Genomic DNA, 13,947 nt, shown 5'->3' with positions numbered 1-13,947 from the left:
TTATAGTGAAATGCTATAGCAACCGGAAGCTGTAATCAAGAACCTTTATTCACAGTAAGAACTTCTGTCACAGTTAAATGTACTTTCATATAGCAAACCGTACTTATAACTCGAAGTTTGCTAGATAATTTATACTATTAAATCCATCAAAGTCATTGGATTACTATGATTCTTGAACTATTAGTAAAAATGCATGTATGTGCGCCTCTTATAAAAATTGCACATGTCAACTATTCCCATCAAAATATTTCAAAATCTATCCAATAAACTTTCCTTCATATTTCGATATAAAATGACGATCATCGCAATTATCAAAGGGGGTCACCATTCTCGTTTTTGATTTATCTCGCAAAACATTCTCAAAATAGTAAAAAACTGACACTTTTCCGAGTGGGAACTGGGACGAGTCAGATAAAAATCTTAATTTTTCTACTCAAAAAAGAGAAAAAAGTGAAAATTGGTTTTGAATATGTTTCTTATTTAGTTTCCGAAAGAAAAATGCCTAAACTTTGTTAGTTCCATGCTTTTAGTTGCATGCGCAGAAAAATGTGCAGTGCAAAACAAAAGAAAAATACCTTAAGTACACCTTTTGCTGTTCATTAACCGCAAAGGAATATTCATTCAAGCGAAAAAGCATTATCATTAGCGCGAAGAGGCACACAATAACGCGAACGGAGTTTCAAGAGCGCGATGGAACTTTCATTAAGGAATTTAGCACAACATTGGACAATCATGAATATGTTTGTGCAGGTTCATTAGCGTTTTCGAAGTTTCATTAGCGTTTTCGAAGTTACATTAATGTATTGCGCTAATGAATGTCCAAAAACCGTTATTGAATGTGTGGTTTTGTCTATTGATTGCACAAAGGCGCTAATGAAACTTCGAAAACGCTAATGAACCTGCACAAACATATTCATGATTGTCCAATGTTATGCTAAATTCCTTAATGAAAGTTCCATCGCGCTCTTGAAACTCCGTTCGCGTTATTGTGTGCCTCTTCGCGCTAATGATAATGCTTTTTCGCTTGAATGAATATTCCTTTGCGGTTAATGAACAGCAAAAGGTGTGGTAGTAAGGTGGATTTGATTTAATTTAATTTTTGTTTGTTTACTTATATTTTCTTTGAATCGCCAAGGTAAAAGGTGGGTTTTTTTTTTGTTGTTTTTTTGTTTTTTTGTCTGTTAGTTTTTTGTAATTTACGATTGAAAAGTGACATCACTTGCACTGTCATAATTATCTCTCACGAATTTCAAGCACGTGGTTGTCTGTGTCATGATCTATTTGATTTAACTTTATTTGGTACTTTTACAGGCTGTCCACAGTTCAGGGCACTACTGCTTCAAATGATGATTTCACTCCCCTTAATTCTTACCTTGTGGATTTTGGACTAAACGAAACGTTTAAATGCATCGATGTATCTATAATTAATGACAATAAACCAGAGCATATGGAGACATTTTACATAACCATGACAAATAGCTCAAGCTATGTCACTGTGAATGAGACCCGGAACAACTTGACAGTAAACATTATGAACGATGATTATAAAGGTTAGTATAGTACAACGTATGCACTGTAAAAATGGACTGGTTTAAACTACCAATATTAATTAGTTATAACCATTTAAAATTGGTTGGAACTACCAATTATAATTGGTTGATTTGGGTCGTGGGAGCAGGTAAAACTTTAACCAAAAACAAATGGTTGAAACGACCAATATTAATGGTTATAACCATTTCAAATTGGTTGAAACTACCTATGATAATTGGTTAGTTTTTGACCAGCGCAAATGTGAAAAACTATACCAAAATAAAATGCTTATAATAACCAATTGTTAATGGTATACTAATAAATACCCATTTTTATTGGTTAATATAACCATTTCACTAAATTAGTTGGAATTACCAATGATAATTGGTTAGTTTTTGACCAGTATTAAAGTAACCAACTGATAATGGTATACTTATTGCAAAGATCTGTACTTTATTTTTAGTTGAGCTATTCAGACACGAGGCTTAACAAGTATATGCCGGATGTGGACACAGGGAGCCCACATCATTACACTTATAAATACCCATTCTTATTGGTTGATTTAACCAATAATGAAATGGTTGATATTTTCACGGCAAGTCCATCAGGTCAAAGAACCAAAAGAAATTGGTTAAAAAACATATTTTTTGACTTATTTCAAATAAATTTAGATTATTTCATAATCATGATTTGTTAGATCATAGTTCTTAGTCAGCGGTCGGAGGTGACTCTGTAAAGAATACATTGGATGGAAACTCCATTGGCTTCACAGGTTGAATAAGTTCATTGGTAATTTTCATGTTCAAAAACCAAATGACTTATCATGAGAGATGTTCTAAATATGATGGCGTTTAGCGTTTTCCTGCTTTATGTCAACAGTGAAGCATTGTAAATATTCTCCTGATTCGCTCTGAAAAGAAACTCGCGGGGATTATCGTGAAACTTGGACTTTTGAAAGTTGATCTGTTTACCTTCTGCTGTACTAATGTCAACAGGGAGCATTTCTTGGGTTCTGATTCGTCGTTCTTGTGATTAACCAGGAATCAAAACCACGATAGCAAACAATCTCGGTCTCTTTCTTTTCAAGTCTCGGACGAGTTAACAGCAAGAGTTTAGGAAATGTTTGTTTTCAATATAACCGTTTCTAAATAGGTTAAATCAAATGCTAACTACAGAAGATGTTCTAGAGTACTAGTTTCTTAGAGGATCGAACCTCAAGTCTTCAGTGACGCATCAAAACTAAGGTAAATAACGTTAGAACCATTCCTGATTAGTGAATACAATGTATATCAGAACAAGCCAAGTGTTATTCATGGTCTCCGGATCATTGATGTTCATGATTCAAAAGAGGTTAAACTGTTCAATTTTGCTACAGGAAACCAAGTTGACGGAGAGAACCTCGTTGGCTTCGAGATGCTTGACATCAACGAAATGGCCCTCCATGATGATTCCGGTTCTCAAGATGCAAAAGAAGTTCATTTGTGTATGGCCTGAGCCAAGTCACAGACAAGGTAATTAGCATATATTATAGTGTTAATACTTTAGAATAACGTCGCTTACTTCATCTCGAAAAATGCCTTGGCAATATTGCATATTATATTGCATATCATCGCGAATGTTTCGGACCGATCTGAGTGGTCTTTTCCGCGCAATTTGGGGCAGTACACCTACTGAAAATGTTAATTGTTTAGAAACAATACACTTAAGGGCTTCTAGAATATTTTTTCATTACGACCTTACTGGGTCTAAAGTTCTGGATAAAACTGGCTGGGAAACATTATTTATCACGTGCAAAGTAGGCTTGATGCAGTTAGCATATAAAATATTCAACGGAACAGTCCCAGATTGTATGAACAATTTACAATATATTTTATTCATCCATTACCAGGACCAAATAAGCCTGCAAACTCCACTAAAATCAAAACACCGAAGGAGTTCAAGTCAAGCGTTAAGGTGGCACAAGAGAACATTTTAAGCTTGTCCAAGATACCATACTATTAAATGGTTTTCAAATATTTACCATATCAGAGACCTGGGCTGATTTATCTGTCAGCAATGCATGCCTCGAAATCCCAGGTTATCAATTATTCAGACAGGATCGTGGACCACAGAAATCCGGACGTGGGCTATGCACTTGCGTACTGAACGATCTCAAAGCAACTGTGTTTTGAAAGATCTTACTATGGTTTCTGAAGATGGCTTTCAACAACAATGGCTAAAAATACAGTGCAGATCCTTTTTGGACCTAGCACATCAATCAACTGACTTGAATCGCCTTAGCTAAATGCCTGGTTGACTCATCGCTGCTAAACCTCGACACTATATTACTTGGAGACTTAAATTGAAAATTAAGTCTAAATTGTTGAAAGATTTCATCTTAACTTTTAATTTGAGTCAAATGGTTGAAAAACCTACCAGAGTGACTGAGGCTTCACAATCTCTAATTGATGTAATTATGACTACAGATACATCTATGGTGTGCGTCTGTGATGTATTAATCAGTTTTATCAGTGATGATGTTTTATGAGTCCGGTGAGTCGTGAGTCGTGAGTCGTGAGTCGTGGTCGTGAGTCGTGAGTCGTTATCAAAAATGGTACCGGTATTGAAGTTATAGCGGCAATGGACTGCTTCTGTCTCTTCCAGTATTTCATGTGTCTAGCTTTATTGTCTAGCCAACGGCACACTAACACAGTAAGCCAAAAACATCAGATGAAAGTAATCCAGCGAAAAATTTTAATATTAGATTCTCTGCTGATTTGCTGCATGTATTTTTAAACTTACCCTTGAACTGAAATCCATTTCTTACTATTGAATTGTTTCAAAACACCAACCAACTTAGACTTTTCGAAATTTCGAAATTTCGAACCATTCACTGGACTTGTACTCCAACTCGACTCTAATGTTGTTCAAATTTGAACCGATAATAGATATTTCATGCACCGAAAATTGAACTACGATATCTCTACTACTAACAGGTAACCAAACTCAATAAGTTTTGAGATAAGACCTGTTTTTATTAGAACATCTCACTGCAAAGCTGCACGAATACTCGCCGATTGGTTTATTTGCTCCAGTCTATCCCCACACTTTAGCCCTGCTATAGATGGTGGCCACTGAATCCTTCCATACAAACGGTAGCGATATTCTATCCCAGATCGTTTGGTGGTATTCCAACAACTAGAATATAAAATATTATTAATTTTCCTATTTGAAATTCGACAGTTGATGAATACTCGTGACCGGTGGCATAAGAGTGCTATAATAATAATAATAATAATAATAATAATAATAGTACTAATAATAATAATAATAATAATACTAATACTAATACTAATACTAATACTAATACTAATACTAATACTAATACTAATACTAATACTAATACTAATACTAATACTAATACTAATACTAATACTAATACTAATACTAATACTAATACTAATACTAATAATAATAATAATAATAATAATAATAATAATAATGCTCATGCTCATGCTCATGCTCATGCTCATGCTCATGCTATACTATACTATCAACAAGGAACTTAACTCCATCAAGGAGTGGGTTACTAGTAACCATCTGTCAATCAACACTGTAAAGACTCAAGCTCTCGTCATCGGAACGAACACTTACAAGTACAATCTTCTATTGGGTGATAATCCTGTGAAAATCAAGGACTCTTTAAAGATACTTGGCGTTACCATTGACTCAAAATTAACTTTTGAGGAACATTTAAATGTCCAGCTTAATAAGGCTTATGCTAAGACAAACGCTTTACGTAGAATAAGACGTTTAGTTCCAGCGCATGTTATGATTCAATTATATAGGGCTTTTATTTTGCCTCATCTTGAGTATTGTAGCCCTGTGCTGGTGGGAATATCTAAGTCACTCTCAAAAAAATTAGAAGAAGCCAATTATTATATTCTTAGAACTTTATTAGGCCTATCTAAATCTAATTCTTATGACAGTATTCTTAAATCAATTAATATGCGTACCGTAGAACATAGGAGATATTTCCAAGTTTTAGTCTTACTTTTTAAATGCATCAAAGGGAATGGCCCTAGATATATTAATGACTTTTTCAAATTTCGTACAGTTAAGTATAATTTAAGAGGCTCTGGTACTAAACTTGAGCAATATTCATTTAACAGTAAATGGCGTCTTAATTCTTTTGTATCCATAGCTAGTCATCTTTGGAACAATTTACCATCTAATGCGAGAAATGCTGTTAACGTAAATAGCTTTAAGAATATCATACGTAAATTAGACTTCATACCTTTTATATATCGTTAGATAAATTTTTATTTATCATATATTGGATATATATATATATATATATTTTTTTTTTCTTATTTCCTTTATTAACTTCCCATTGTAAATAGATATTTATCATTTCATATTTTATATTTATTGCATATATACATATATATATTATATTTTATATCACTTTAATTTAGGTTATTTCTTAATAGATTAGTGCACGTGCGCATTTTAAACGAGTATGTGAAATGCTCCTAGGCGTTATGTGGATAAATAAACTATTGTTATTATTATTATTATGCTCATGCTCATGCTCATGCTCATGCTCATGCTCATGCTCATGCTCATGCTCATGCTCATGCTCATGCTCATGCTCATGCTCATGCTCATGCTCATGCTAATACTAATAATAATAATAATAATGATAATAATGATAATAGTTTATTATTTGTATTGCGCAATTTAACATGTTAATATGATCAACTGCGCATTACAAATAAAAATAACATATAAAAACCAATGATAAGCTTCTTTGGAATGCTTACAGATTTTTTTAGACAAGAGGTCAAACGAGCACTTCGATTAGCTGAAAAAGTACATGTAAGAACAGAAATCTGTAACAGTAATGGAAATACAAACTCAATTTGGAAAATTATAAACCGCTGCTTGCCAAACAAGAAAACCCAAAATGGTTTTCATACTTCTACCTGGCTGATAGATTTAACAACTATTTTACATCTGTTGGATCAACTGCTGCACAAAAAGCACAAAACCTTGCTATTGAACATAATTTTCAATTAACTCCTCATGCTTCAGCACAAAAATGTACTGACAAGACATCTCAAGCTTTCCAGTTTCGTACTGTATCACAACAGGACGTAGAACAGGTCATTAAACATATTGGTGCGGTATTGCGGTAAAAAATACACTCGTCTTACTCTTCGTTTCGTTTATTTGATTGCGTTAGAGAGAGTTCCTAATAATGAAGGAAAGATTACAATTTAACAGAAAACGATTAAAGTAAACGGAAAGCAAAAGAAATAGAAAAAAATACTTACAAAACGATGTGCAACTTAAGACGGTCGACGTTGAACTGAAAAATTACTAACTGAGCTTGAGTGAACTTAACTTAGTCTTAATTATGCACATATTTAAAGTCTGGAAACAAAAGGCGAAAAATCCACACGGGAAATCTAGCACTAACATCCTCCCCCAAATAAGAGAGATATGCGACTCTTATGAATGAAACTTATTAGTGCTTGTTATTAAATAATCTTATCAAAAATGTGTCTTTAAAGCAATAATATAATATTAAACATAAAGTGTTCAATGAAATGTTCATTGTGTCTTTACTCTATTGGGCATCGTTCTCCAGTACCAATACGAGTTTCGTGATTGGTCGTTCCAGAGTTGTAGTTGATGTCTTCACTGTTGCTGAACGTACAAGGTTCTTGCAGTCGGTCTTGACTTGGAGGATTCTGTTTCGTCGCTCCAGAATATTGGTCTTGTGGTGCTCTTGTGTTGTGATCGCGTTCACTATTGACTCGTTCTTATCGTTATCGTTGTTGACGAAGCACTCTGGCCATTCTGAATCTGGCTTCCACAAGAAATCCGGGCCTTTTATCCAACGGTGTTGATCATTAAGTTTGTCGACATCTAGACCACGTGATAAATCATCTGCGGGATTTTCTTTTCCTGACACATACCTCCATTGTTCTGGTTAGTTTTAACTCTTATCGTCTGGACTCTATTTGCAACGTACACTTGATATCGTGCTTGTTCGTTGTGGATATATCTTAGAACTGTGGTACTGTCGGTCCAGTATGTTGGGTTTTGTACGTCATAATCAAGTTCTCCAACGAGCTTGTTTCCGATCCCATTAGAAACGCACAATGAATTTCTCCTCTTGAATTGACTTGTCGTAGGTAGGAGACTTGACCATATCCTGTACAGCTGGCGTCAGAAAAGTTATGAATCTGTCGATCGATGACGTTCCAAAGTTTGCAGGCTTTACGCATCTTGTAACGCTGAACTTCTCAAGCAAAGGCAATTGGTTTCTCCATCCTTCCCAAACATGCACATATTCTTCGGTAACTAGCATTTGTTTTGCAAAGTTCCTGCAAAATTATCTTTCCAGGCAGTAGAACTGGAGCTGCGAAACCAAGTGGGTCGTACACTGAGCTTATCGTCGATAATATTCCTCTTCTTGTAAGGGGCTTATCTTTAAGAGTGATCTTAAAACTAAATGTGTCAGACTTGATATGCCATTGGACTCCAAGTGCACGTTCAACTGGTAAGTCGTCAAAGCCAAGGTCGATACCTTTCACTTCTTTGGAACGATCTTCTTCGGGAATGCTTTCCAATAATCTTCTGCTATTGCTCATTATCTTTGTAAGTCGAAAGCCACCTTTCGAACATGCTGCGATTGTGCTGTCTAAGCGTTCAATTGCTTTTTCTTCTGTTTCCTCTGAGCGTAAGCAATCATCTACGTAGAAGTTCTTTCTCAGGACATCTGCCGTTTCCTTTCCAGCTTCGCTCTCTGTATTATCAGCTGTCCTTCGAACCGCATAATTGGCACAGCTTGGTGAGGAAATTGCGCCAAACAAATGAACATTCATCTGGTACTCGTGTAAACTTTGCGATAGATCTCCCTTGGGCCACCAGAGGAATCTCAGGAAATTGCGATGTTTTTCTGCTACACGCACTTGATGGAACATAGCCTCTATATCAGCTTGAAAGGCTACTGGCTCTTTGCGAAATCTTGTCAGTACTCCAACTAGGGAACTTGCCAAATCTGGACCTTGTAACAGTTTACTGTTAAGAGATGTTTCGCCGTATCTTGCACTGCAATCAAAGACTACTCGTATCTTTGGCTTGTGGGGATGATACACTCCATGGTGCGGTAAATACCAAACCTTTCCTGATTCGGGTAGAGCTTGTGACAATGGTATACTTCTGTCATAGTCTTTGTCCAGTAGATCATTCATGAATTTAACATAGTCCTCGTGCATCTTCTGATTCTTGAGTAGTTTATTCTTTGTCCATGTGGCTCTTGAGATAGCTTGTTCTTTGTTACACGGCATGAGGACAACACTGTCTCTGAAAGGTAGTGGCATGTTGTAATGTCCATTCTCGTATCTAATCCCTTCTTCAATAATCTTCAAGAAATGTTTGTCATCTTGAGAATAGGTAGTCACAGTGTTATCCATTCTTTCGTTGAATTCTAGCTCCATCATACTATTCAGCGCCTTCGGGGTGATGATCTCCTTAGTATTGCTGACTAACATAATATGATCCATGGATGACTTTACTGGGTTTAACTCTTTCACACAAATACGGTTAGAATTGATACATTCTTACTTGTTCTGGACGTCCAAAGGTCCTACGACGGTCCATCCAGCAAAGGTTAGAACTGCGTACGGGCCATTGCTTTTACTCGTAATGAAGTCTCTTGGTTCGATCGCCTTTGGGCAGTTTGTGCTGATGAGTACTCCAACCTTTGAATCTTGTAGGCGTTCAGGAATCTGATCTGCTACTAGGTTTAGATGTTGCCATTTTTCAGCCATTTCACGTTGAGGTATGTCATTGTCAGACGATGGGATGATTTCTCTTGTGAACGTTCTTGGTAGCTCTATGCTATTTTCACCCTTTAGATCAGAGATCTTGAGACCAGTAACAGCTTTGGTGTCTTGAAGTGCTTGACCATTCATCGTTCGTAACAGGATTGTCGTATCTGCGCCTTCTAACTTCAAATGCTTGTAGATATCTTCAGCTATGAATGTACCTGTACTACAACTATCGAGCATTGCGTACGTTGAGATCTGATTGTTCCTCCATTGTAGCTTGACAGGAACGACAGGTAAGGATTGAGTTTGCTGTGTGGTAGTACTGCATGTCTCAGAAGCAATAATTCTTGAGTTGGAAACGCGATTACTGTCAGCAATGTTGTTAACGCCAGGTTTGCTGCCTTCCTTTCCATGTGACGAGTCAGACCTTTGTGTCGCTATAAAGTTGTAATCGTGGAGACCAGTTGGATGTCGTACTTCGCAGATAGTACATTTTCTTTTCTGTATACAGCCACGTGATCTATGACCTCGTTTGTAGCAGTCGTAACACATCTGTTTCTCGGAGAGGAACTTCTTATTTTCGTTCAATGATTTGTCTTTATATTGCTTGCAGTCATCAAGATCGTGAGCTTCATTACATAAAATACATCTCGAATTGGAACTTGATTGTACTACTGTTGCAGGCGATAAAGTTAGCGAAACTCTTGAAACTGGGAATGCTATCTTCAGAATCTCTGATGGTTACAACGTGTCTCCTCCATCTGTCTTGTAGGTACAATGGTAACTTTCTGACTAACTTCTGAAGATTATGCGGATGATCCAAGATAGAGAGGTACGACATCGATTCCATGGCGCACACACACTGAGTCAGGAAGATGGACAGACGGTCTAGGGCGGCGTTGTCTCCAGAATTGATTACAGGCCAAAAATGCAGCTTTCTTGATGTAAGCGTTTGAAATTTTGTAAGGATCTCCATATTTCTCTTTAAGAAGTTTCTTGGCTTCTGGATATCCTATTTTCGCGTCTTTGTACCGACATCCCTTGATCAAGTCCTTAGCTTCACCTTCTAAGTATTGTTCCAGATATCGCAGACAGACTTCACAAGAAGAGACTTTGGACTCAATCTGTGACTCAAAGCTGGTGATAAACGTCGAGAAGTCTACAGGGTCGTTGGTGAAGGTAGATAACGTCAGAGGTGGTAATGAGTTTCTCTGATGATGCTCGGTGCGTAATTCAGTCAACGTGTTCTGCCTATCCAGAAACCTTGCTAATGATACATCATCTTCACGTGGGTATCTTGGAGAGTACTGCCAATCATAATTAGATCGTCGTGGCGTCGAATACGGTGGTTCTTCTTCGTGTTTGATATTTCTGTAGCAGCAGTTAGGGGGACTCGCGACAGGGGTACCGTATGAGTCGGGTATTACCCCCGCCAAGTACCACCGGTCCCCCGCGGGTATTCCTCGCATTGCCCCTAACTGCTGCTGTGTTTGTATCGCAAACGAGGGTTAAGATATTTGTTATATATAGATGGACAACATCTCGAGCATTCGAAACGAGACGGTACGCAAATTACGAACGCAGGTCTTAGATAGGCTTGACGTTGACTTTGCCTTCACGACATTTAGAAGAGTGTATTTTTTTCCCTCGTTTCGGCAACCATTTTTGGCTACCTTTTCTACTCTGGTAGACACATTTTGCGTAGGAAAAGTATTTTTTTGTGTCCACTGCGCTGGGAACAAGCACCAGAAATGTCTGTGGCGTAGGTAGCAAGGGCCCCAAAGTAGGGCCACATAGTAGTAGCCCAAAACCTTCGACCCCTATATATAGAAGATGGAAGAGCAAAAGAGTATTTCGACAACATTGCAAGAGATGGGCATACGAGCAAAAAGTAGGCTACTAGCGCATTTGCTTTTGGACAATGCCTGCGACGGTAACCTATTGCCCGACATATCCAAATGCAACTACCTGCGGAACAACGAAGGTGCTACGAGTTTGCAGCCGCTATCCGGATTGCCGCCTTTCGTAGACGACGTGTTTGTCTATGGTTTTGTAGCAGAAGAGAATTTGTATGGGAAGAAACTACTTTGAGGAACGCAAAGACAATAGTGTCGAGAATATCCATTGCGGCCACGGAGACGTTTGGGACGTTCCTGCCAATCAGCATAGTACACACATGCAGACAGGGAAACATAGTAGACCGCGTTTCCAGCATGGATTCCGGGGGCAAGTGGTCCAGCTTGTATGGGACGGAGCCCGCTGCTGTCTTCGTAGCCAAAGTAGATACCTCCGAATTGCCTATAGAAGTCGTAGACGAGAAGATTTCCACGTTTGCCAGACTGCTACGCGCGCACGGATATGGAATATACTCCATAGACTACACGCAGGATTTCTCCAGAACTTTGGATAGAGTCGCATTGGTACGTCGTTTGCGGGAGTTGGGATACGTGCCGCAGCATAGTGGCGGTTGGCGCAACGGTACGATTTTGGAGAACACGCATGCTGTGGGAGAACATGTTTGCACTTGGATGGAAGACGGCAAACGGACGAAGATATGCAACAAAATAGTATCCAACTTCGAAGCCGGAGAAGTGCAAAATCCAGTAGGCGCAAAGTTGGCAGAGTACGTGGATTGTCCGAACGAACACCTGCGTAGGACATTCCTGCACCCAGATGTGCAGGCGAGAGGATGTACCAGAATGTAAATATCCATCTACGGCAAAGACTTCTCCAAATCCCACACCAACGCTATTGCGGAGACGCTAGAACCTTTGCAGGACATATTCGTAGTACAGCCGCCAAAGAATATGTGGTTGGCTCTCACAGAACACTTGGATAGATGCTGCTGCATTTGCTGCGAAGAGACGGGAGAAATATTCCTAGCGTGGTACTGCAATTTGGGAACAAGACGCATAGCCGGCGTGCGAGTTCGAGGCAACGAAAAGTGGGAGCAATGCGTACTTTGGACCATAGCAGAGTTTGGATTGCGTCGTTGTCCTATCTTTCGCGTGGACATCCTAGGAAAAGACCCGGTGGAGATAGCTCCGCTTCGCTGCTACTGGAAGGACTCTCCTACCATACTGGCGGAGTCTAAGTTTCCCACTCGAGTACACACAAATGCCCCCGCCATCGCTACGATGCTTCCCGCCACGGAGCACGTAGAGTGGGTTTGGCGCACGAAGAAGGCGCAAAGGATCGGAGTGGACAAGAGTCCCTTCGGAATACTAGAAGTGCCTTCCAGCCGCAGGATATCCTTCTTGTCCAACAGACGACGACAGCAAAGATTGGAAGACATACGGGACGATTTGGAAGGAGACGAGTGGGTCGAAGCCACGAAAAGATACCACGCAGAACTCTTGGAGCAAAGGAACTCCGTACTGCGGCAAAAGGAAGAGGACAGGAAAGCCATAGAGAAAGAGTTGGAAAAGTACAGAAAGCTATTGGATAGAATTTCCAGGAGAACCAAAAACCTACGCGGATTGTTCTTCGAAGGCCCCGAGTCCTACCTGGAGGGATACGAGAGACCCAAAGTACACCGAATGCAAGAAATACCCGCAGGGGAGTACAAAATACTAGGATACACAGTACCCAAAAACGTAGATACCGTTTGGTTGGCAAGAGGACACCGCGTAGCATTGCGAAAAGGCAAAGAGACCTGCATTGCGTGGGCTACGGAAGCTATACTGGAAGCGTGCGCGGCTGGAAAGTTCGAAGCAGACGAGAACATGCGCATAGCCATTCCAGGAGAAGAAATATTGGTGGAGTGGAAGAACAACATAGCAACTGCATTCGTACCCGAAGGACCCGGTCTGGACACGTACTACGAATTGGCTAGGAAAGTAGACTATTCGATTCCCAGAAATCCAGAAAGACTACTAGAAGTGCCTGCGCCGCCAAACAAAGAATGCGTGCAGGCGCTGCGCATGCAGGAGGGTGAGTACCAATGCTGGAAGTACGCCAAAACCACCTACAGAAAAAAGGAAAGGACAATTCTGTTCCTTTCGCAGAAATGTCCAGAGTGCGTATTGGAGGGCTGTACGGTAGAACATGCTACTACTCCGGTCTGGGGACACTTTCTGGACGAGCAAAAGATAGACTGGACAATGCAGCCGCCATTGTATTGCAAGATTGGTAGAGAAAAGACTACCTAAGCAAAGAAGAAAGACTGACTGGTGCGCGTATCTACTCCATCTCCGGAATCCTAGACTTCGGTTTGGGAGTTTCCGGGCGCGTATAGTAGACGACTTTGGGTGCTTTGTTGTGTGCCCAAACGACGGCAGCTATGCCTACGACTGCAAATAGCACATTGCTAGCTATTTGCCAGTCTATTTTCGTGGATACTTCCTCTACTTCGTTCTCTATTTCTTCCACGTCTATTTTCTCGAACGAATCTTCTTCCTGGTCCATTTTGGCGAGTAGTTCCTCCTTTGCGTCCCGTAGTTCTTCTCTAGCTTTTTGCAAGTCGTCAAGGACTATAGCAAAGGAATCCTGTACTTCTAGGAAATGTTTCTGCAGGTCTGTAGTTGGTGGCTTTTCGGGAATTGCTACCTCCAAGCCATTTTCTCGCTCTATCCTGCGTATCTTTGGTATG

At 39.5% G+C, this 13,947-nt stretch overlaps 1 protein-coding gene, 1 long non-coding RNA gene and 1 pseudogene across 4 annotated transcripts in view; 2 read left to right on the top strand and 1 right to left on the bottom strand.

Moving 5' to 3' along the window:
* Positions 1 to 13,947, top strand: part of LOC116287679 (uncharacterized) — a 128,108-nt gene that overhangs the window by 79,265 nt on the left and 34,896 nt on the right. For all 3 annotated transcript variants that reach the window (XM_089029648.1, XM_089029647.1, XM_089029646.1), the window contains exon 5: positions 1,312 to 1,550. In XM_089029648.1, coding sequence (XP_088885774.1) covers positions 1,312 to 1,550 — 239 coding nt within the window. The remainder of the gene's footprint in view (positions 1 to 1,311; positions 1,551 to 13,947) is intronic.
* On the top strand, positions 1,919 to 4,461 carry LOC116288881 (uncharacterized). The gene is made up of 3 exons (XR_016119738.1): positions 1,919 to 2,774; positions 2,906 to 3,041; positions 3,419 to 4,461. It is a non-coding gene; the product is annotated as an uncharacterized LOC116288881 (long non-coding RNA).
* On the bottom strand, positions 9,991 to 10,825 carry LOC148911369 (uncharacterized; annotated as a pseudogene).

The sequence above is a fragment of the Actinia tenebrosa genome, unplaced genomic scaffold (genome assembly GCF_029948245.1).
Source record: "Actinia tenebrosa isolate PJP-AT-01 unplaced genomic scaffold, QUT_ActTen_1.0 PGA_scaffold14__42_contigs__length_11649687, whole genome shotgun sequence".
NCBI lineage: Eukaryota > Metazoa > Cnidaria > Anthozoa > Actiniaria > Actiniidae > Actinia > Actinia tenebrosa.
This window is presented reverse-complemented; position numbering and strand designations above follow the sequence as displayed.